This window comes from Leopardus geoffroyi, chromosome C2 (assembly GCF_018350155.1).
Source record: "Leopardus geoffroyi isolate Oge1 chromosome C2, O.geoffroyi_Oge1_pat1.0, whole genome shotgun sequence".
Taxonomy (NCBI): Eukaryota; Metazoa; Chordata; class Mammalia; order Carnivora; family Felidae; genus Leopardus; species Leopardus geoffroyi.
In genome coordinates, this window is record NC_059333.1 from 18,691,143 (window position 1) to 18,716,389 (window position 25,247).

Sequence of the window (25,247 nt, forward strand, 5' to 3'; positions counted from 1 at the left end):
GGACTCGAGAAAAGTCCCAGTGGTGCCCTCTTGTGAATGCTTGCCAGCATGTCACCATGAGAAGACTGATGGGTCTAAATACTTACAAATGGATCGCCTTGAGGTGGCATTTTATAAAAATACTCTCTCCTCATGGAGAGATGTGAGAACTGGGTCAGGTGTAAATGGAGTGACAGATGTATTGGGTAGCCTCAGAGAATCGACACAATTTGGTAAAGGGCCAGTCAACCACAGATACCTTGTAGAGACTTCCGTGACACCCATCATTTCATACTGAGTCCGTGAGTTCATTACCACGCACAGCTGTTCCCATCATTTGCTTATCTGGTCCAACCCGTATTTGGGGCTTAAGTGAGATTTCTAATAAGACGTTCGTTCAGCCTTGCTTACCTGTATCTATATGTCTCTATTTAATAAAATATGATTACTATATAATAAATACCCGGTCATTTATTGCCCTGATCAGAATTATTTTCTGTTGGGCAGGTTTTCTGATAACTACTTGCTAATTGCAGGCACATTATAAAATCTCCTTTTAATTAAAAGTACATATACTGGGGCGCCTGGGTGGCCCAGTCAGTTAAGCATCCGACTTTAGCTCAAGTCATGATCTCACAGTTTGTGAATTTGAGCTCCACGATGGGCTCTATGCTAACAGCTCAGAGCCTGGAGCCTGCTTTGGATTGTGTGTTTCCCTCTCCCTCTGCCCCTCCCCTGCTTGCACTCTGTCTCTGTCTCTCTCTCTCAAAAATAAACATTAAAAAGAAAAAAAAGAAAGTACATGTATCTATTGTTGCAAAAAACACACTCTTAAAAAATAATTGTTTTTCTAGTACGTTGACTTTCTAAAATTTTTCTTAGAAGAGTTCAACACAGATGTGGCCACTTTATTCTTCAACAGAATATGAGATGTGTTGTAATAACTTAGGCTCACAAAGTTGCACCCTAGAGCAATGTTTAGAATTGCAAGGACAAATGAAGCTGAAGAGTAGCTATTATAAACTTATCATTTGCATTTAGAACATAGGAGATTCCGTAAAAACAGGTCTCCTGACCCTGCATAGCTGTGATGTGGGGGGGGGGGGTCTGTGGGTCTGTGGCAGACAAGTACAAGAAGACACATTTTGGTACTCTTAAGAGGTCTAAAATGGGAGGATTGCTATGAGTTACAGAGCCGTGATGAGTTTTGTTGCCTATGCTCCTGGGGTCATGCCATGGGGGAGAGGCATTCGAGTGCCAGCTTCAACCACAGCGGAGGCTCAGAGGACACCGTTGTCTGGGAGTCTTGTTGGAATTAGTACAGCCTGAGGAAGAGGTTAATGATGAATACTGTCATGTCTTAGAAACAAGAAAGAAAGAGCATGTCACATGAACATGTGCAGATTGGTGAGGGGAATGCAGAAGAGAGAGCCTGTAGGTATTTCTTACAACTGACAGGGAGAGAAACTAAGGTCCGTGAGTGGAGACAGCTTAATGGCTGTGGTTTGCCAGGGACCCCACATCTGGGGCATGTGGCTTTTGGCTCTGTAGCCCAGAAGCTGCTTTGTCAGTAGCTCAGAGGTGATCAGACTCTCTCCCCTCCCAAAACTGTTTGACCCTTTAGAAGTATGAATACCAGTTCTTTAATTTGTGGGGGATAAATCAGATTGCCAAGGGGGTGGGAAACTTGTGTGAATGGATTGGCAGATTTTCATCAGACAGGAGAGCTCTGTGCAGAAATCAAATTGAAAACACATCATGGCTTGACAAGGATGGACTTTTAAAGCAGCAGTTGAATGGGAAGACTTTAGTGACGGTGCCATGGAGCTTGATGCTCCCAGAGCCAGAGATTTCCATCCGAAAACCACCTAAAGAGAGCCAGAAGCACCTTAGATATCTGTTACACTGGCGTTTCTCCTGCACAGTGTTTGACCTCCACCTTCTGAGCTCAGTGCTGACCGTCCTTCCCTACTCTGTTGACGTCATCATGATGGTGGTAACTTCTGGTTTTGCTCTCACCTCTTTGTCTCAATAGGAAAGAGCTTCAAGTGGTGTGCATAAGCAAGTTAAATAGTAGTTCTCTTTTACATAGACATTGTCGATCTTTATCTTTGAGTGAATGATTAGTCAGTCTATTAAATATTCCTCCTTTGGAAGCTCTGAACTCTGCATGACTTTTATCTTTTAGAAGGATGCTTTTCCTTGGTATGATAGTAAAATTAATAAGCAAGACATCTGTGTGTGCTAAGGCATCAGTAGGTTCTCTAGAAGCCTAGCTAGGGCAAGACATAAACTCAGAGGGAGAACTGTTTTCCCTTTAAAAAAAAATGGAATCTACGTGGGAGGTAAGGTTCCTATTCTACTCAGATAACTTTACAAGTAGAATCAGATAAGTTATTGCGCTTGTATCAATCAAGGATCATGAAATTGATCTTGGGGAGGGTGGCCAAGCATGCTGACAGGTAAGATATATTTTCATGTAAGAGCATATGTGGTGTGTGTTAACAAATCAGAATTGATTGACTTTGTTTTGTTGTTTGGGGCATTATTGTCCAAGGGACGGATTAATGAAAAATCAAAAATTATATTTCACTAGAGTTAATATAACTGGCTGTCAGTCCCATTTACAGATGTTGACATATGTTTTCAAATATGGTCAGTGGACAGGCTGGTTCTCTGAAAACTGGATCACATTCGAAGTATATTTATTTTATACTTTATAATTTTTAATGAAATTTAATATTTATTTTATACTTTATAATTATTTTGTACTTTGAGTCAAGGCTGTTCTTCGTGAAGGAAAACAGTCAGATGTTCGTGAGAAGATAACGTTCTTTGCATCGTAAACAGACACAACCCTTTTACCTTTAAAGCTGACTGGAGGTTCCCTGAGAAATTTGTTTCTTACCGGGAAGAAATGCTTCCGCGTGCAGACCCTTTGGGGCACTTGCTATCAATCTAAAAGCAGCTACAAGATGTGCTCACGTCTAGCAGGAATCCTTTCATTCCCACTGAGCCACTCATTAAACCAGATGAGAATGCACTGCTTTGTTTCAGAGGGAATTCTAACCTCCTGGCTGGCGATTAAAGTCCTCGGTAAATGTTTGGCAGAGTCCGCCCAGTAATCCCAGCCCCGGTGACCCCCCACTGGGGGGTGGGGGGGGAGGAGTAAGGTGTAAGAAAAGTAAACATGCACGCGAACAGCGAGCAGGTGCCTTTTCATGCTAAATGTGGTTCCCCACGTCTCCTCTGATTAGAGGTGTGCTCTGAACAAGCCGAGACGGGGCCATGCCGCGCAATGATCTCCCGCTGGTACTTTGATGTGACCGAAGGCAAGTGCGCCCCGTTCTTTTACGGCGGATGTGGCGGGAACCGAAACAACTTTGACACAGAGGAGTACTGCATGGCCGTGTGCGGCAGCGTCAGTAAGTGGACCTTCCCCGAGCCTGGCCACCTCTCGTCTTTTCTCGCCACTGACTCTGCTCTTCGTAACAGATTGGTTTTCCTGGTTCTTGGGAGTGGGTCTGTCGCTGCCACTAACCACGTTTCTGTCCACTTCTCTAATTGCCCGGCGTCTCCTCCCGTATGTTCGATCCCGAGCACCCATCTCCGTCTTTCTCTAATAAAGCATGGCCGCGGGTGTGTTCCCTTCCCAGCTGTGGTGCATCTGTCTTGCGGTCTCTAGGGACTTCTCTCGAGTGCCCCTCTTGAAGCCACGCCGGAGTCGCTGTGTTGTCTTCTCGACTGTCTGTGCAAACGGATACTTGTGTGTTTGTCTGTGCACATGCGTGTTCAGGTCTATGCATGTGCAGTACATGTGCCAGTAAGGTTTCCCGCCGGAAGCCTGGCAGGTGCGGCTTCGTTTGCACTGGCAAAAGGCGCACTGCTGTGATGAGCACCTTTCAGCTGTTTTGTAACGTGTGACTTTTATTGCGGCCGCAGAGAATGTGCTTGAATGGAGCATACGCACGTCGAATGCCGGAAGACAGAAAGGGCCCCAGGGGCCTCTGAGCTCACACACGGACGCTTGCAGTATCAGTGTTTCATGCCTTCTCTTGGAAATAGAAGAAAACTCTTCACTTAACATTAGAAACCTGGAAGGACAAAAGACTCAGGGAATATAATTTTCAAAGCCTTTCCTCTTGAACTTTCAGTTTTTCATAACGCTGGGGGAGAGAGACGCGGAGTGATAATGACTTAAATACGAGATGAAACTCTGTCCACAGAGGTGATACTCAGGGGGGAGTGAGCCAGACATACGGGACTTCTGTTCCTGTGAACAGCCTCCCAAGTTAAAGTCCCCGTTTTATTTATTTACTATTGTTCGTGAGTAGGACATTTGAAGTACTCAAGGGAGATTTGCTCAACTTGATAAATTAAAGATTAAATTCATTAATTGTGCATTTCTTTAAGAGACTCCTGCCTTTTCTCCCTCGTGCTTAGGCAGGTGGTAGCTCCCACTTCCTGCCTGGGATTCCTAGGGATAGTATACATTGGTCTCCACTGCGATCCTAGGCTTAAGCTAAACAACAAAAGGACCTGCGCCATTAAGACCTTCTATTGTGAAGCCGAGCATCTAAGTGGAATCTAATGGAAAAGTTCTCACTGGTCTCCTGTATGAGGGATGACTCCATTTCTGTCATGTGTGAGAACAGGTGTAGGAATTGGTAACCCCAAGGGCCTCTTTCCTGGCCGCCATTGGATGATTGTGGCTTCTTGCGGCAAGGACTCCTTTCTTCAGTTTCAAACAAAGAAGTTAATTAGGTCAGGTAACCGGGAACACAGTGGGGGATTCTGTTGCCTGCAGCCTCTTGAACAAAGAACTTTTGTTACAGAGATTCTAACTGGCTTAGCTGCTGAGGGAGATTTCTTGGCACAGTTCCAAACTGTTTTCCTCTATTTCCCTGAGGTGGATTTATTTTTTGGAATATAAATTGTGTGTGTGCGCGCGCATGTAATAAGAAAGGGTTTTTGAAAATTATCGGCAGTGAGGAATTTGCCTCGAGTTGGAAATGATCCCCCCACCAAAACACGACAGCGGCCTATACGCACGCAGTCTCCATTTGATCAGTCTGATTTGACTCAGGCTGGGAGCGAACAGTGGGCAACACAGGTCATTTGGAGCCTCTGGAGGTGCCCTGGATGGTACACCTTTTGCGGAAAGGTTTGCAAAAGGCAGAGATTCCCAACGCAGGTGTAATGGATAAGCCAAGCCGTCCGTATTTAGTTCCAGGGTAAGGAGGCTATGGAATAGTTTATCAAGAAAACAAATGTGAGAGGCTTAAGGTCAGTCAGAAGGGTGGACAGATCTAAGGGGACAGTGAAGCCTCAACACGTGGCCCGAGATGAGAGCTGGAGGCTGCCCTACGAATGGGTGAAAGGCGTGGATCCTTGGGACCTTGGTGATGGTTGACACTAAGGAGGGAGAATGGGAGCAGGAAATCCTCAGGATGTTACCTACAAGTGGTGTTGGAGACAAAATACCCAGCACGCTGAGATATTATCGGGCAAATATATTTATGTTTACTTTGGTCCTGAGCTGGGGCCAAGCCTGAAGGTGTTTGTGCAGTTTTGTTTTAGTTTTTAATCCAATGTTTTTGTTTTTGTTTTTCCCTTTGGTCAGTGGAATCATGTAAGTTTCAGCCACCATTCCCATGTTTCTATTTTTTGTTTTTAGTTATGTTCTCTTATTTTCTCCATAGTGTCCCAAAGCTTACTCAAGACTACCCAGGAACCTCTTCCCCAAGATGCTGTTAAACGTATGTTGTCGTTCACTGGAGGGGGTTGGGGGGAAGGAGGAGATAGTACAGTGCATGGCTGTATAACTCCAGCATCATCACTTTCTTTGCATGGTTTTTTCTGTGTTTCTTGAACACCTGTCTTTCCATAAAATGTGTATTTCCATTGCTTTGCTTGTAACTGTGTCCAGTTTTGCCAGACAACTTCAGATGCCAGGCTACGAGGATTGACTCAACTTCTATTTCTGATGAAAATTTTTTTTTCAGCTTCGTGTCATTCTGCTACATACCGTACGTATAACATTACTGTGTTTTATTTGGCATCGCTATTCTATTTCCTAAAGCTGTCAAGATGCCATAGCTTTACAAGAGGCCATGAATATAAGTGACTCGTTTCCCAGAAAAATACATCATATACATGCGTGGTGCTGACTCCACGGGCCGGTGTGTATGCACGGGCTTCACTTATGTGTTGTAAGGCAGATGTTAAGTCTTAGGAAGTGAAAGACTACCTTTAGATTCCCTAACCACCTCTTCTTCCTCTCCCTGAATGCACCTTACTAGGGGCAAAAGTGCCCGACCTCAGGTTTTATCATTAGGTTGTGGAAAGATTCTTCCAAAGAAATCATCATCCAACCTTAGAATGTCTGTGTTTTGTGATTGATTTCACTTGGTGTATCTGACTACCTTGGTTTTAAAATGTTAACACACAGATATTTATTATTATTTTTTTAATGTTTATTTTTGAGAGAGAGACAGAGCTTGAGGAGGGGAGGGACAGAGAGCGGGAGACACAGAATCTGAAGCAGGCTCCAGGTTCAGAGCTGTCAGCACAGAGCCCACCATGGGGCTCGAACTCATGAGCCGTGAGATCATGACCTAAGCTGAAGTCAGACGCTAAACTGACTGAGCCACCCAGGAGCCCCCACAAGTACTTATATTAAAATGTGGATTATATCCGTAAATAAATTTATCCTTCTTTAGGTTAAGGACGATACATGTGCACACACACACACGTTATTGATGCTTATAGTTGCTAGAAAAAGAGACACGATTTCAGCTCGTGTTCATATATAATGAAAATGAGCATATATTTATATTATCCTTAAAAAACCTGGTCTCCAAATTGATGAAACCAATTACCTTTAAAAAAAGGGATAAATAACAGTTGGAGAATTATGTAACTTACAATTTCATCATAGACCATTAAGGTTTTTTAATGGCCACCATGAGATTCACATTCATTCACTTTATATATAACTTTTGAAAGATGTGGGAGTTTCACTAGTATAGTCCACATATTTTTGTGATTGTGACAAAGCATTTTTTCTAACAACATTGAAAGTATTACAAGTGAGTAGGATATTACACTGGATATTACACTGTAGGATTGATAATATATTGATCTTTGTGGCCGGTTGCAATTTACCCGGTGTTTTCATGGATCATTTATTTTTCTCAGGAACACTTTGTGGGCATTTTCCTCATTTCCTTTATACATACGAGAAAATGAAGCTGTGAGAGCCATCAAATGTGGCAGGACCAGCTTTGAAACCTAAATGATATTGTGGCTCTGCACTTATACTCCATACGGTCAAGTATTGGGCTCTGTTTTTTACGTTAGAAAAATTAGTATTTGGAGTTCAAAACGCATTTTAAGAATACAGAAAATAACAGAAAGAAGAAGAATATTGAAAACATTTTTTCTAAATGCAGTAAATAAAGCATGCATCAATAAATGAAATATCTTCCCCCCTTTTATAAAAAATATTTCATTTCATAGCATGTTAGCATACAATTGTATTTTTCCATTTTTAGTAATTAACAGAAATGAACATGACTTGATAAATTTATTTTCATGAAGTACCTGCGTCCTCAGATTTTCCAAACAGACGTTGAAAATCTCTCGCAATCTTCTCTTTCCCAGTAATTTTCTCCCAACTACTTGCAGTGTATTTGGGATCATGACACCTTTCCTTTCTAGGAGGGGAAGTGATTTTGGCGGCTATATTTTCTCGTCTACCTGCAGAGACTATTCATCACAGCGAGTGAAGTGATCTGCAGTGCTGGTACAAACAGACTAGAGAAAGCATATAATTTCCAGTTATTCATAGCCTGCGCAGCTATGCTTCCTTATTTATAGCAAAGTTACACATCTGATTTAAAGGATTCACGGTCATCTGGAGGTCAAATGCAGATGGCAGGATGTAGTCGGAGGAAAAGAGCCCAAAAAGAAGGTGAGCAAGCCCATAGGATTTAGCAAGATGGGCTTGCACTTGGCTTCTCCACCAGTCTGGGCTTTACTGGAGGATCTCTCTTTTCCCCAGAGTGGTTTGTTTGATGGGTTTCTCAGTTTGAGTTGCTTCTAGCCAAATAAGAAATATGAAAGGAGATAGGAAAAGCTTCTCCGTTAAACTGATGTAACATTGAACACAAGGAGAAGATGTGTGATGGCCTACATTTCACGTACAATAATTTTCCTCTTCAAAGCGGATTATGATCAGGTTAAATCTTTGTCATAAAAACCACTTCTGAGCATTGCAATTTTAAGGAATACTGATTTTTTTTTATTATTATTATTTTGTTCATAGAAGATAAGACTCTAAACCACAGGTAGAGAGAGAGATGAGGCTAAGAGCTTTCATTTTTTTCATAAACTTGTGGATTTGAGTCCTTTAAAGAAAAAATCCTTTCCTGTTTGAAAAAACTATCTGGTGAGACCTGAGTTGTTTCTGACATTATTTTGTGTCTGCCCATTTGGGTTTAGAACAACACAGAAGGTTCACATTCATTCTGCCCAGTGCAATGTTTGCTAACGACAGTGAAAGTACTATATAAATATCTATTGATTAGTTTCTGTTTCAAATGAGAGAATAAGTTTTTTTCTAGTGTTCTTCCCATCAGATTGCATCTCAAAAGGCAAACAGAATGACTCCTTAATGGCATTTGGTGTCACACAGAGCATCGTGCCCGTATTTAGTCAGCTGATTGCACAAAAGGGTCTGGCCAAAGAGAATGACAAATGACCCATCTTTTCCTCTTTTCTTGCAGTGAGTTGTGGCACAGACAATAAATAAACCCAAGTCTCTCAACCTTGACACTGTTGACATTTGAGGCTAGATAATTCATTCTTGCGGATGCTGTCCTGTGCATGGAGGACGTTTAGCAGTATCCCCACCCTCTACCCGCTGGCTGCCAGTAACAGCACCCCAACTGTGTGAACTGAAACTGTCTCCAGACTTTGCCAGATTGCACCCTGAAGCAGGGACGGGCAAAGTCACCCCTAGTTGAGAGCCCCTGATCTAGGCTAACGGTGAGCCCACAGCTGACGGAAAGATACAACCAGGCTGGTGCAAACAGTCACACTTTGCACGAACTCTGAGGGCATGTTGCTGCGTTGCCGGTCAGAAGCCTCCGATTCTCTGTTGACGTTTGTGAAAATTGAATCTGTTAGACCCGCATCCCTGCTCTCCGTATGTACAAGTTGGGGTAGAAGTCGCTGTTGCTGCCCTGACTGTAGTCTTAGTTAGAGGTCTCAGTTTTTCTACTCTGACGCGAGTGCTGCTGGGGAGGCAGAGAACAGGCCAGCGAACCCCTGCCCCACCCCCTCCTCCTCTGTGTGTTTCATCTTCGTTTCACAGAATCCCAGCATATGCTAGAGAACAGCCATCTGTCATGATGCCGCACAGCCTTGCCACACAGATGACTTGGCATCTAGGATGCTCTTCGGGATCGTGGTTATGGCCTTAGGGTCTGTGCAAAGGCTGGATCTGGCCTCATGCAGGATCCAGAAAAGAAAAACATTATTTTTGTCCTCACATCAAAATGGCCAAGATACCATAGAATAGACTAATACACTGCCAGAGTGTATAAAAATAACAAGGATAAGGGTGCCTGGGTGGCTCACTCTGCTGAGCACCTGACTCTTGGCTTTAGCTCAGGTCATGATCTCACGGTTCATGAGTTTGAGCCCCGCTTCGGGCTCTGCACTGACAGCGCAGAGCCTGCTTGGGATTCTGTCTCCCTCTCTCTCTGCCCCTTCCCTGCTCACACACGCATGTTCTCTCTAAATAAATGAATGGGATTCTCTCTTTGCCCCTTCCCTGCTCACACACGCATGTTCTCTCTAAATAAATAAATGGGATTCTCTCTCCCTCTCTCTCTCTGCCCCTTCCCTGCTCACACACGCATGTTCTCTCTAAATAAATAAACAAACTTCAAAAAAAAAAATGAGGACGTCAAATCAGGCCAGATCACCACCCCAAGTTCTAAAGCTGCCGCAGTGGCTCACAATTTGCAAACCACAGATAACTCACCGTGCACCCTTTGAATGGAATGTGCCTCCTTTGCCACCGATTTGTCATATCCTGTCCTAACACCCAGGCGTTCGGTGTTTGGCCAGACTTGAACCATTGTTCTTAATCACACTGTACGTGTTCTTCTGATGTCAACAAGCAAATATTAGTCCTCATTAGCACATTCTCGAATACTAATGGAACTGTGATATTTTTCTAAAACTGCCAAGCACTATTAACAACAATTAAAACCATTAAAACATCAGTGGCAGTAAAATCTATTAGATTGACACACGAGAAGCCACATCTTTGGTTTTGAGAAATAACCAGAATAAAAAATGGCTTTTTCCTCCAAGCTATCAGAGGGAGAGATCCTGAGATTGACAGGAATTGATTTGCTCAGCAAACTGGCATTTAAAAAAAACAAAAAAACAAAAACTCATCTACTCAGAACAGTAAAAAATGCCCACCATATATATATATATATATATATATATATATATATATATATGCTCTATTCTCCAGCTATTTCCAAAGAAGAGTAAGTAGATAGTTTAATAAAAGTTTTGGCAAAATTTTTTCCACAAAAGACCAGAGAGTCAATATTTGAGGTTTTGCAGGCCATATGGTCTCTGTTATACATACTCAACTTGGCAGTTACAGCTGTGAAAACAGCCACAGACAATAGGTAAACAAATAGATAACAACTGTGTTCCAGTAACACGTTATTTGCAAAAAAAAAAAAAAAAAAAAAAAAAAAGGCCAGCATGCCAACCTTTGATTTAATAAAGCTGTTAACTTCTGAGCTCAGGATGTGCTGGTGCTAAGCTGGGTATTTTGAGGGACACCAACAAAGTAAACCAAGTTCCCTGCTTCCAGTAACTTGACAGTTTTATTGATGAGATGAGACCTTGGTGTGTGATAGGATTAAATAACAATATAATGTTAAAACATACAAGTGTAGGGAAAGACTGGTGTGGACGGCCTGAGGAAAATGAAATTGGTTTTATCCTTAAGACCTCCGTAGAGGTTAACAGCTTCATCTGGCTTTTACTGCTACAGTTCCTTTGAAAGTAGATAATATTGCAGATTTTGACTCTTTGAACTCATCTGTGGAGTGTTGAGTGACTGTGACAGGTAATCTCTTTATGATCCGCCATTAATGAAGTTGAGAATGGCTTCGGACACATGGACAGAAAACAATAACCGGAGGTTAAGGCAGCCTAGATGCCAGTTATTACGGCTGTGGCTGCACATGTGGTTTTCAGATGCAGACTCAAGGTTGCTCTCCAATTTTGTGGTGCACTGTGATATTAATAAAAATGACGCCAGCTTTCATGCCTCCACGCTCCTTTCACAGATCGACGCAATTCCCACATCAGTACGTGTCCATAAGACATAAAAAAGAAATGTAGCTTGACTAGAGTAAACACAGCGTAGATTACATTTTTATTACCTTCTGTCGGCACAATGCAGGGTCGGCCAGCTATGATCGCGCTGCCTATAAAACAAACGTGGAGCCGGGGCGTGCCAGGGAAAGGGCCTTTGTTCCTTTCCTCTTTTTCATTTTTAGAAGAGTCTGAAACGATATTTAAGGGTCGCACAAGCTGTTTTCGCATCACAAGCGGCCCCTCTCACCTGGACCTCACGGGTGTGATAAATATTTGAGTTTAGGATGTGTTTGGGATTTAAGTAAGTCATTTTGGAATGAGAGAAATGGACTTTCCCTTCTTTTTCTTTTCATTAAAGTCAGGGTGGCAATCTGCATGCTCTGCCTTGTTTCGGGGTTAAATTTTCAGGTTCATGTTTCACCTGTATGTGAAGGACCCTTACTGCCACCTCTCATAGGAAGCACTGCCATTTCTAGTCCCACTGTTGCCAGCACTGGATCAAAGAGTATTTTCAGCGATAAAGCAGTGACTGGAATAGGTCTTCATTGACTTTCATCTTCTGTTGTCAGTGCTGTGGAGATAAATTGCCTTTCTCCTGATGAAAGGAGACTAACCAGACTTTCTTGTTAGAATCTAACACTGGTATATTGACCAAATGCCATTCACGGGCCTCTGTTTGGGGAAACGTTCTGCCTTCTGGCTTGTAGGTCGTCAGAGTTGTTACTGTTTGAAGGTGGGGTCATTCCTCCTTCTACATCCTGAGCCCTTCTTGACTCTAGAACTATGTATCCCCTACAGGGCACCTGGGTGGCTCAGTCAGTTAAGCGTCCGACTTCGGCTCAGGTCATGATCTCACAGTTTGTGGGTTCGAGCCCCGTGTCGGGCTCTGTGCCGACGGCTCAGAGCCTGGAGCCTGCTTCGGATTCTGTGTCTCCCTCTCTCTCTGCCCCCCTCCTGCTCGCACTCGGTCTGTCTCCCAAAAATAAATAAACATTAAAAAAAATTTTTTTTATATTATGTGTCTCCTAGAGATTGAGGAAACAAGTGAATGTCAAAATGATGGAGGCAGGGGCGCCTGGGTGGCGCAGTCGGTTAAGCGTCCGACTTCAGCCAGGTCACGATCTCGCGGTCCGTGAGTTCGAGCCCCGCGTCGGGCTCTGGGCTGATGGCTCAGAGCCTGGAGCCTGTTTCCGATTCTGTGTCTCCCTCTCTCTCTGCCCCTCCCCCGTTCATGCTCTGTCTCTCTCTGTCCCAAAAATAAATAAACATTGAAAAAAAAAATTAAAAAAAAAAATGATGGAAGCAGTTTTTCATGATGTCTGCAGTGTTTTGACTCTACATTCTTGCCGTCTTGGGTATGAAATGGAGTACATCGTAGTGATTATATAGTCAGAACGAAAATGAGCTAAAAATTTAGCATCAACTTTGATTTATTAGCTGAATTTGATCATGTCCCTGATACAGAGCTTCTTCCTAACGGGCAAGGGGAGGGACTTTTACCACATCCTAAAAATAATACCAGTTTTCCCCTCGTTTGGAAGGGAGTTTCCTAAAAATTGTAACATTTTCTCAGGGGAAATGCTGCAATGGAAGCGTTTCATTGGCATCGTGTCCCCAGTGATGGTGATGTATTTTGTTACAGGAACATAGGGTGCAGCACCAGGCGTCATTAATAAACTGAAAGCAGATGTGTGCCAGACTCCATCCACCAAAAAAAAAAAAAAAAAAAAGGCTCCGACAGGTACCAAGAGAGTTTACGATCAACGTGAAGTGAGAATATTGTGACACCCATTGGTACAAAATTATTAAAACTGAAATGAACGCACACACACACACACACACACATATGAAAAGAATTTCTCCCTTAGTATCTGGTTACCTGTGGTTTAAGTGATGAGAAAGCAAATCTGTGATTCATCTTATGTCTGGGAGGAGGGGTGGAGAGCCTTCCAAGAGAAGGCCTCACTGTCTCCTGCTGCTTTTCCAACCCACCCTCATTTTTATCTTTTACCCTTGAGAGACCTCCTTCCTAGGCTTTGCCCCTTGGCAGAGACAGAGTGACCTTTTTTTTTTTTTCTTTTTTAATGTTTATTTATTTTTGAGAGAGAGGGAGACATAGAATCCATAGCAGGCTCCGGGCTCTGAGCTGTCGGCACAGAACCCGACGCGGGGCTCGAACCCACAAACCGCGAGATCATGACCTGACTGAAGTCAGCCGCTTAACCGACTGAGCCACCCAGGCACCCTTAGAGTGGCCCTTTTAAAGCATCATATCACATATTTCCCGTTCTCAAAACAACTCCCTTTGGCTCCTCGCCATCCTTACGGTGGGTAGCAGGCTTCGCCTGATGTAACCAGCGTTTCCTCTCTGCCTCTTCGCTACTTACTGTCTCCCTTGCTTCTTCAGCTCTGGCCACACTGACCTAGCTTGTCCAGGAATTTTCCAGACACTCTCACCTCTTAGGGCCTTTGTGCTAGTTTCTGCATCTGCCTGCTACGTTCTTACAGCTGCTAACAGGGAGGTGGGGCTTCAATTCTTTGTCTAAACATCACCTCAATTAGACCCGGCCTGGCCACCTCCTTCCTGCTGTGGTCTCTCACCCACCCCCAGCTCCCTTCCCCTGCACCCCCTGATTTTTGCCAGCCCTGCTATAGTTTTCTTTTTTCTCCATGATAGAAATCGCATTCTAACAACGTGTCTTAATTTTGTCTTTTTTTTTTCTCCTGAAGCGGTGGTTTCTCTCTCTAGAATATGATTCCCCAAGAACAGCGGTCTCTGTTGTCTTCATTGGTTTGTCCCGTGCGTCTCACATTAGTGTGGGGTGTAATTTTTTGGAACAGAGGAATAAAGGAATGAACGGGCACACTCGAGGCGGCACAGTCTACATCCGAGCCGCCGTCTCGGCTTTTCAGATACCTCTGACCTCCCAGAGTAGCAAACAAGCCAGGATGAGGTTCATATTGAAAGCATCAGTCATCCAGAATGCGCTGGATTTGGGGAAGCAGAATGTTCACCTTGAGGCGGTAAAGTGCTGTGAAAGAGAACTGCTTTCCTGTAGCGTTGTTTTGTTTTTTTTTTAATTTGGTATTCCATTCAGACACCCATTCTTAGTATGAAAAGGTGTATGTCCTACCATGGTTTATAAGGCTGTTTTGAGACACGAAGAAAATCAAGATGAAGGTCATTTGACAGTTTAGAAGCCCACGCATAGGACGGTGCCATGTGCTGCTAATGATTTGGTGGCTAGAGGTCAAAACCCAGAGCTAAAGGCATTTAACCCTGAATTTTAAGTCCAGTTTTCCGCGAAAGGGGAATATACCCAGCGAGCTTGCTTGCAGAAGGCATGAATGAGCACGACCGAGCAGGGGCCGAAGGCTAAGAGATCATCCAGCTTCACACGCCTGGCCCCAGTCTCATAACCCTACCTCTGCTGAACGTTGGTTGGAGGTCATTTGCCAGATAACATTCAGGGCAGGAACGGCTGTTTGCTAGAAAACGGGTCTGCAGATAACTTAGCAAAGCATATTTTTCGCCAATTGTCGTTCAATAACAAAAGCAAATACTTTCCAGTGCCCTGGACGTATCGATGGGATTAACCCTCTTCTGCTCTAACTGTTCACTTTATAAGCCTTTTCATGGTTTACCTAATCTTAAATTCAGACCTGTTTGTGGGTCGGGGATATGAGGAGCTGTGTTCAACGCACAATAAATGCAATGGGGTAATTTTTGATTCTCCCCACGTATTAAATGGGGACACCTGGAAAGCACCTAGCACAGTAGAAGCAAATGAACCTGGGCTATTATTATTTGGCCAACTTGGAAATCTGAGCCTGTGTCTCAATTTTTAAGGAACCTCAGAGGTCTCTGGACAGGACAGACTGCTGTATGTTAGCTTATAAAACCACAACAAAAGTAAATGTCCTAAGTCCAATTTGCTTCCACTTTCTTCGTTGTTGAATTGACCTATGTTTTGGCGTGCCTGGGTGGCTCAGTCGGTTAAGCATCCAACTCTTGGTTTCAACTCAGGTCATGATTTCGCAGTTTCATGAAATCAAGCCCCACATCGGGGCTCTGTGCTGACAGCATGGAGCCTGCTTGGGGTTCTCTCTCTCCCTGTCTCTCTCTGCCCCTTCTCATGCTATTTCTGTCTCCCTCTCAAAAAATAAATAAATAGATGCACCTGGGTGGCTCAGTCGGTTGAACATCCAACTTTGGCACAGGTCATCATCTCACAGTTTGTGAGTTCAAGCCCCGCGTCTGGCTCTGTGCTGACAGTTCAGAGCCTGGAGCCTGCTTCCAATTCCTGTGTCTCCCTCTCTCTCTGCCCCTCCCCTACTCACACTCTGCGTCTCTCTCTCTCTCTCTCAAGAATAAACATTAAAAAAATTTTTAACAATACATAAACTTAAAAAATATTTTTTAATGACCTATGTTTTAAGTGACCCGTGATATACAGCTTCCCGTTCCTTTGTGGCCTGTAACATACCCTGTCGTTCCTCGAACCACTCTTTTCCCAAAGGAAGCACGTTTTTGAAAGGGCACAGGGTTCCTGCCCCTGCCCACTGTCCTCGTTATCCTGTGTCTGGCCTACCGTGGACTTTATCACAAACCATCAGCTGTTCCTCGTGTGACCATGTCTTTAGGACACGGGAATATTAGAGAAATAGAAGCCGAGCTCTCTGTACAAACCCCTCCTTAAAAACATTCTTCCCTTCCTCCCTACCAGCTGCAGGGTAGTGATAATGAAATAGTAAATTCATTTTCACATATCAAGATGTACCATCATTCTTCTGTCCTTGCCTGTACAGTGATCTGGTTTGCTCATTGGTATGAATACAGGAATGTTTCACTCACACTAATTGAAATGGAAGGTTAGTGTGAATGGCTACAATGTTTGATTTAAAGATTAAAAGAGAGACTGCTTCCTTTAAAGTCCTTAACTAAAGGAAATAACAAGAGCCGCTTACAAGGATTTACTCGAAGGGAAATGCTGGGTTCAATGGAATAAATCAGTAATACAGTATTTGTATTTATTTCCATGTGCCTAAAAAGAAGGTTTAACACTTGAAATATCCTTAATCCTATTAAATATACCTTGCATGCTCATTTCTTTATGATTCTTTTATTCTTAATATTGCAAAGCTACATTTTAACATAGGCTATAATGCGATTATACTGACTCGGATTTTTGTGTTGATCTCCTTTCCATAAAACAGTAGACAATATTTGCAAATCATAAGACTTGGAGAAAACCATAAAATTTGCCAACCATAAAAATTGGATGGAGAACTTCCCCTACTTATGTAGTAACTTTTATAATTCCAATTTTCGAAGAGGATGCTGTTATGGTTCTTTTTTTTTTTTTTTTTAATGTTTATTTTTGACAGAGAGAGAGAGAGACAGAGCATGAGTGGGGGAGGGTCAGAGAGAGAGGGAGACACAGAATCCGAAACCTGCTCCGGGCTCTGAGCTGTCACCACAGAGCCCGACGCGGGGCTCAAACCCACAAACCGTAAGATGGTGAGCTGAGCCGGAGTCGGACTTTCAACCGACTGAGCCACCCAGGCGCCCCAGTTATGGTTCTGACACTTAACGGATGGCTATCTCGATCAGTGAAAATAGCCTCAAACATTTATACGTTTTCATGTGTTCAAAATGAAAAGTACTGTTTGCCTAATTTTGTCATTCTGCCAGATTGCACTGTGCTGAAAAGAACTTTAACTCGTTCTCGCTTGAGCCATACCAGTTTAAAGATGAAAAAATGATTAACACCATGGGAAGCAAATTTAACATGCTAAACATCACTTCCATTTCAAGTGGGAAAAATGATGAAGTAAAATAGACTTGCATATTGATTTGCTTGAATTTATGCAGAAAAATACTTGCCTTTGATTTCCTTTAAAAAAAAAGATTTTAAATTGAAAATGATTTTCAGTGTTAAAAATTAAGGACTCATTTTCAATAATCTGTGGGCCTTTTATGTGGGTTATACCGAAGATCTTTTTTTTTTTATTTTTTTTAACGTTTATTTATTTTTGAGACAGAGAGAGACAGAACATGAACGGGGGAGGGTCAGAGAGAGAGGGAGACACAGAATCCGAAGCAGGCTCCAGGCTCTGAGCCATCAGCCCAGAGCCAGACGCGGGGCTCGAACTCACGGACCGCGAGATCATGACCTGAGTCGAAGTCGGATGCTTAACCGACTGAGCCACCCAGGCACTCCCCGAAGATCTTTTAGAAAAATACCTACTGCTTTTCCCATGGGTGGTGGTCCTGTGTGTGAAATAAAAGCTCATTTTTTTCTATGGTTTGTTTACGCTCCAAGATTTGGATTACATGTGATGCCAGGGAAGAGACCGAGGGCACTGACGTGAAGGACCCTGGGTGCCACCCTGGGTGCAGGCTGTGTAACACACATGGGGTGGCATCTCATTTTCCCAGTGCACCTAGCATGCTGGCTGACAGATAAAGAAACGGGTACATAGATGACTCACGTTACCTACCCTGGGTCACAGCCAGTCTAAGAAACACGAGCATCAAGGTGTGCCTAATTCCAACGCTTTCCCCGTTCGCTGCTGAAACACGTTCTCACTCATCTACCACACAGAAGATGGGACCAGATGCTTTTTAATATGTACGTCCTGTGCCAGTCCCAGACCTATTGACTCAGAATCCCCTGGTGGCAGCCGAAGAGGGAACACAAAGTGTTTTGAAAAATAATTCCAGGAATATGCCCCACTTCCTTCCTTCCACTTGAAAGCAGCCATCTATATAGACACCTAAACTGCTCTTTTTTTGTTGTTAATAATAATAATTCTTAAACCTTGATTAAAGAAAAAGGGGAAGAAATCTGAACAGATATTTTCTCTTTAAAATTAAAGATATTGTTTGATTATGTAACGAAAAAAGCCTTCTGGTTTTGGTTCAAATCTTGGAGCCTTTGGGTTGCGGAGATTCCAGGCGTTTTTTCTCAAAGCATGTATAAAAGACATTTATCTCAGAATTTAGTTTCCAAATGATTTAGCCATAAATACTTCTCATTGAACTCTTTGGCATATTATATCTCAAATGTAGAAGTCAACAACTAGATAAAATCAGTGAAGAGTAGTACCTAGAACATGGGTGATATTTTAATAATCTTTTGAATAAAACACTTGAGTTGATTTGACCCAAAAACGTAGTGAAAACACCTAATTTCACTGTTTTGGTTGAACATACTCTATTCTTTAAATCAAAGCCTTTTCTTTTTCCTTTGTTTCTTTTTTAAATTATTTTTTAATGTTTATTTTTGAGAGAGACGGAGCACAAGCAGGGCAGGGGCAGAGAGAGAGGGAGACAGAACCCGAAGCAGGTTCTAGGCTCTGAGCTGTCAGCACAGAGCCCGACGAAGGGCTCGAATTCATGGACCGCGAGATCATGACCTGAGCCAAGTCGGACACCCAACCGACTGAGCCACCCAGGCTCCCCTCTTTTTTTTCTTTTTTTAAGTATGCTCATAAATGCCTGAATTCCCACTAATCATTGCTAATCTTTTGGAAAATTGCTTGTTTAGGCATTACAATTCACTCGGCTCATGAATTAAAATAGTTTTGTTTTATCATACTCTTCAATTTTATGGGTATTTATGTTTCCACATAATTTAGCAGTATATGTTGCAACTCAGTAATATTGCTTAGCAGTTTTAGTTGAATTCAAAGTAGAAATCACTTTCTTTCTTTGTGACAACTCTAATGAATTGGTCGGCTCTTGTCAAATTTTGCGAAGGCTGAAAGTTCCTTTTGTGATTTTGAAAATGCATTTATTGACGTTTACGGGGTTTGGGGTAGTGTTTCAAACACTCTCACCAAAAGATGGCTTTGAAATCAAGCTATCTGAAGATGCCATAGAATTTACCTTTTTACTCTATGGTGCCATTATTCTGCAATAGACTTGGAGATTTGTTCAGTTTCTGTAGGAATCCTAAGCTATGATATTGATAACGTGTCTTACTGTCAAGACTACAAAAGTTAATTTTGCAAGGCATCGGGACTTGGGACAAAATGCGTCAAACACCAACTGGTTTCACTCTACGCACGCTTGTTTTGCAAAGAAATTTAAATATAACGCTACACTTGCAAAATGGACTGTTTTATAGATTTTCCTTCACCCTGTCCTTGAAAGGTGTCCTGTGCTGGGAAGTGTCTCATGGTGTTCTCTTAAACAGCATTAACTTCTTGTCTGTGCTTCTCTACTAAAGTCTTTGTTTTGGAGTAAACGGAAAAAAAATGGCTTTCTTTGAAATGATTGGATACCGTTTCCCTTCTCAAACCTCCTTCTTTCTGCCTTCTAGTTCCTACAACAGCAGCCAGCACACCTGATGCTGTCGACAAATATCTTGAGACACCCGGAGATGAGAATGAACATGCCCATTTCCAGAAAGCCAAAGAGAGGCTGGAGGCCAAGCACCGCGAGAGAATGTCCCAGGTAATGGGACTTTTCCGTCCTGTAGTCTACAACAAAGGGGAAGTCTGGACTTGCCTCTGCCTCAGAGTCTCCCCAGGGACCCTATGGCTGATGAATGCCTAGGAATGGGAGGGGTCTTTAATTTTATCCAGCTCTTTAAAGGCGTAAAGTCTTAGTTTTAAATGTTTGCTCTGAGGGTACCCGTTTGGGGTTTTTAGAATCTTCTTTGAGCGTGCCACCTAGGAGAGATCCATTGACACTAAGGATAGCAGGATTTTGTAAGCACAAATTCGGTTACGTCTACAACATTCCCTCTGGTTTTATTACCCGGGTGTATGCGGACCCATAACTATGGTGTTGTCCATTAAACTCCCTTAGAATGATCTGTAGTCAAGATGAGTATTTTTTTATTAGTTGCCAAATTATTATAACTTTGAACCTAACATGTCTTACAAAGCGAATTCGTAGAACCACAGGAACGTAAAAGCAAAGTGAACTAAAACGATCATACCATCTTGTTTCATCAATGATAGATAATGCAGTGTGGTTCAAGAGTGTGACTTCGCACTCTAGAAGAACGCAATAGAAGTAACGCGAGAGACAGGCATTTGGAACTGGAGCCTTTCTTGCTCCTGATATAGTGCTCTTTTCAGTACACTGTGCGGCAAACACTGGTTTTGTTTGTTTGTTTGTTTGGATTTTTTTTTTTTTTTGGCAGATTCTTTATGAAACGAATTAAAAAATAATTTGTTAAAAACTGATTTACATATAATAATATCAATTTATGATGCCTATACCAGGTGCTAGATGTTGTATTTATTAGAGATAGATAATATTAATTTTAGCCCTTTCTCAGATTCTTCATTCATTCATTCATTCATTCATTCATTTATTCAACAAATATGTATCAGCACTTACTTGCCAATCACTGGCCAACTTGCGTCCACAATTTAGAGTGTGAAAAAAACATACGAAGAGTCAGATTTAAGGAACCATAAGTGAGTAAATGAGGAAAGCTCTCAGGTTAAAGTCAACCATTCCCTTATTTGGTGTTAACATTCTGTGGTAAATATAGGAAGGTATTACTAATTCTTGTACTGTTTAGCAGAAATACTTGTAAGTTTTCATAATAGACATTAAGTAGGATTCATGAATTAGTCTGCTGTATGTTTTCTAAGACCACAGTAAGTCTTTAGTAACAGCATTAATCATGCTGTTTTGACATGTGGGCCCTTACTAACTGTAGGGAGACCTCCCCCTCCAAGAGTTAGCCAGTTCTAGAGGTAGCAAATGACTAGCCTTTGGTCACACCTTCCATCGTCAAACCAACCACTTCAAAGCCCATATCCCCCAACTACCTTCTTCAGGCTCTTACACTCTGACCCACTATCTACCTCCTCACCCCAAGTCTAGGTACCAGACATCTAGGGAGAGCCCCTGTACCCCAGAACCTACCAAAACTGTTCAAACTAGCCGAATCTAAGCCTGCTTACCCTGACTCACCCATTCCTTCTCAAGGAACCCAGACTCCTGGCTACATTTTCCCTCATGCCCTCTACCTCCTGACCCACCCTGGTGCTTCCCCGCCCTCCTCCCCTCAATGACATGGCATGTCGCCTCCTCTTGGGAACTGTGTGTGAGTAACAGTCTTTTTTCAATGGCATTTTTCTCCTGATCTGTTGACCTCACCATACTTGAATATTTAAAAAAAAAAACAAACCTATAATTTTTATTTTATTTTATTTTTTATGAAATTTATTGTCAAATTGGTTTCCATACAACACCCAGTGCTCATCCCAACCAAAAAAAAACCCCTACATTTTAAAACAGAACTGCTGGGGCGCCTGGGTGGCGCAGTCGGTTAAGCATCCGACTTCAGCCAGGTCACGATCTCGCGGTCCGTGAGTTCGAGCCCCGCGTCAGGCTCTGGGCTGATGGCTCAGAGCCTGGAGCCTGTTTCCGATTCTGTGTCTCCCTCTCTCTCTGCCCCTCCCCCGTTCATGCTCTGTCTCTCTCTGTCCCAAAAATAAATAAACGTTGAAAAACAAAAAAAAAAACAGAAAACAAGAAAAAAATAAAAAATAAAAAAATAAAACAGAACTGCTAATGGATCTAGAAGACACAACACAATTAGTTGGGGTTTTTTGTTTGTTTTGTTTTTAAGAGGAATGACCATAACACTTGGATCCATTTTGGAATAATAACAAGTGGGGGAGAGTTAAAATTCTTTGAATCTGGAATGTAACGTGCAATTGTAGTTGTTGGCCATGATGGAAACATAAAAGCAAGTTGAACTAGAAAGCTAGGTAGAATGGAATACTGAGGTTTCACCCGAAGGCAGTCCCTCTGAAAAACAGGACTTTTCATTAGGAAAAAACGCAGGCTGGTATATAATCACTGTTAACAAAGCATAGGATGACTTGGAGTTGTATTTATTACCACTGAAATAACACCGTTTAAGCTTAAATCCTGTCTCACTTTTTGCTTCTGAAGCTTTCAGAGCCTTCTTGCTGGTCTCAAAATCATTTCAGGCACAATGAAGTCCAAAAAAGAATAATAACAAAAATAAACACTGAAAGCTTGGCTTGGCTTGGCTTTTCCAGTACTGAGTGATTTATTAGTGATTTTTTTGATACATATGTCAGTTTCAGATACTCCAGATCTCTCCTAGAATAGCAACTTAATTTTATTTTAGCAAATCTATTTAACCCATGACTTAGTCCATATAAATCTTTACAGAGTTTCCTCATCTCTTAGTTATTAGTTATATCTGAGATATAAGAGATGTTATATAAGATATAAAATATATATATATATATACATATAGATATATAGATATATATATAAGATGTTATATAAGATATAAGAGATGTTATGCTAGAGCAGAGAGTGCATTGGTCTGCTGATTCCAGTGGTCGTAGGAAAGCGAGATGCCTGAGATTAACATTTATTTTCATAATCTGTGGTCCTGAATTCTGGGGACTGTTTGACTTTGAACTTGCCTGCCTCTTAAATCTCTATCTATGTACTAGTTGTCATTTTTTCTACATAAAATAACTAAGTCTTTGAAGATCCATAAATCCAATGATAACTGATAACCTTTGTTCATGCAGTGGAAAATTGCTTCATAACACTATATGGAGGAACCTGAGACTTCTAATTGATTTTTATTGTAATTCTTGTTACTATTTGTTTTCTTATGAAAACAGACATTTTGGAGGGTTTTTTTTTTTTTTTTTGTTTTTTTTTTTTTGGTATTTTGTTGCTGGGGCTCATGATAACTAAACTTATAGATTGCTGTTGAATAGGGTCTAGCAAATCTAAGATTCTGAATAGTCTATGAATGCTTTTTATTCTATATATATATATCATGTAATAACTATATATGTTACTTATTTAGTAGTTTTACTATATCATTAAAATGAAAGTTGACATTTCTCTAAATTTATTATTTTTAAGATAAGCATCAACATCTTAGGAACAATCCTTTTCCTGTCACCAAATAAAAAGAAACTTAGCTCACCTATTGAATTTGCCTTTGTTTTGTGTTATTATATAAATATTATATATTTTATATATATTTATGTATATTTATAAATATACATGTATAACATTTATATATTATTTATGTGGATATATAAACACATAATTTATATAAGTTATATATATATATACACATATATATAAAATGTATATGTAATTTTTTTATTTTTTAATGGCACATTGGGCCATGGAAGATAAAAGCATGGTCTTTAGAGCTACAATGATCTTGGTGTATATCCTTCCTTCTCCATTTTTTTTTTCATCCGTGACCTCGAGCAGGTAGCTTAACCTGATCCATAAAATGGAGATCGCCATGACTCATCTCATGGACTGCTTAAGTCATCAGTTAAGCAACATAGACTTTATGAAGCTCTTAATACAAGATCTGCCATGTAGCAAATGTAATGTTTGTCATTGGAGCACTGCAGTGGAAGCCGCTGTTCCAGGAGAGAGATTGAGCCTGTGGTGTGTGTTTATCTTGCATTAAATGGGCCTAGGGTGATGGTTTGAGTGAATTGTTTTCTTTGGGAGGGTACAGGATATGGTTAAATTGCTCTGAAAGTCAAAATTCAATTTCATTTTGTAGTAGTGTTTATTTTCAATGCATCAGCCAAATCAGTCTCTTTAATTATTCCATGTATTTCCCAAGCTTAAAGTTTACAGACCAGGTTCGGAATGTACTAGGTGAGATGGCAGAAATGTAAAGGTAATACAGGAAATCAGTCTTCGCATTCCAATAAGCCACTTGGTTTCTCTCTCAGACGAATTTTGAGATTCCTTGCCGTAAGAGTTCATGGTAGAGCACCGCCACCGTGAACATTCTCAAAGCAGGAAATTGAAATATTTTTTATTGCAAGCCATATCTCATCCATAAAGCAGAGGTGGTCTTCGTAGCCCCCTCCCTACAGGTGCCCTGTATTAACTCTTAGAGACACCAAAGCATCTGGGACCACGTGTTCTTTTGTGTTCTGTTCATATTCATAACAGTAGGACATTGGTTCCAACTTTGTTGTGACCTGTTTAGGTTATTTTTTACATGTTCTTCAAGTATAATAGAAAATTCACTCCATTCTGTTTTCTCCATAATTTCATAAAAACAACACAAGGAAGCTAGTCTTGTATCCTATATAACAAATTAATGCTAGTAGCTAATAAAATATCTAAATAAAAACCTACATGGTGATTTGATATGGTATTATCTCATAGAAGTTCTCTGTCAATAGTTTTTTATTCTAAGTCTCTCTCTGTCTCTCTGTCTCTCTCTCTCTTTTTCTGATCTTGAAGGATGTCAGAAAAAAAATCAGTTCTTTAGGGATAAATACCTATAAATAACAGGCTTTGATAGTACAGATATTAGGTTCTTTTGTGCTTTGTATATCTACAAAGTATGTAAGTACATATCTGTCAACCGACCATTATTTTGCTTACTTGATCTTTCTATTCTTTATTCTACCTCGTTCCGGTATGAGTTGCACTTAAAAAAGCTCTGCCTGACAGAGTATAGTACCCTGGGAAAGGAAAGGCAGCCATAGGTGGTAAGAATCTAGTTTCATTCCATTTCAACAACATGCACGCAGCTGCAGACTTCTTGGCATTCAGGCCAATGAATGAACCTCTCTCAGCGTAACCCTGGGTGGACTTCGAGGATGAGAAGAACAAGTGTTCTTTTCCTACAGAGCAGATTAGCCTGGTTACTGAATTAGCAGTACTTGCTAAGAATACGTTTTGCTACATTCAGAACATTATAATGTGTACTCTCTTGGAATTTCTGGAGGTATATAGGGTCTTCTTTGCTGTTCATGATGGGGTTTGGCGAGCAAAGGCCCCCCTTACCTGCCATCAGTGGGGCGGACCTGAC

General features: G+C 41.5%; 1 protein-coding gene across 8 annotated transcripts in view; it reads left to right on the forward strand.

Annotated features, from left to right (window-relative positions):
- The window catches only part of LOC123610674 (amyloid beta precursor protein), a 278,796-nt gene that overhangs the window by 169,171 nt on the left and 84,378 nt on the right, over positions 1-25,247 (forward strand). For 2 of the 8 annotated variants that reach the window (XM_045501571.1, XM_045501578.1), the window contains exons 7-9: positions 3,237-3,404; positions 5,682-5,738; positions 19,734-19,867. In XM_045501571.1, the coding sequence (XP_045357527.1) occupies positions 3,237-3,404; positions 5,682-5,738; positions 19,734-19,867 (359 nt within the window). The remainder of the gene's footprint in view (positions 1-3,236; positions 3,405-5,681; positions 5,739-19,733; positions 19,868-25,247) is intronic. The other 6 variants (XM_045501573.1, XM_045501572.1, XM_045501574.1 and 3 more) reach the window with 3 other exon arrangements.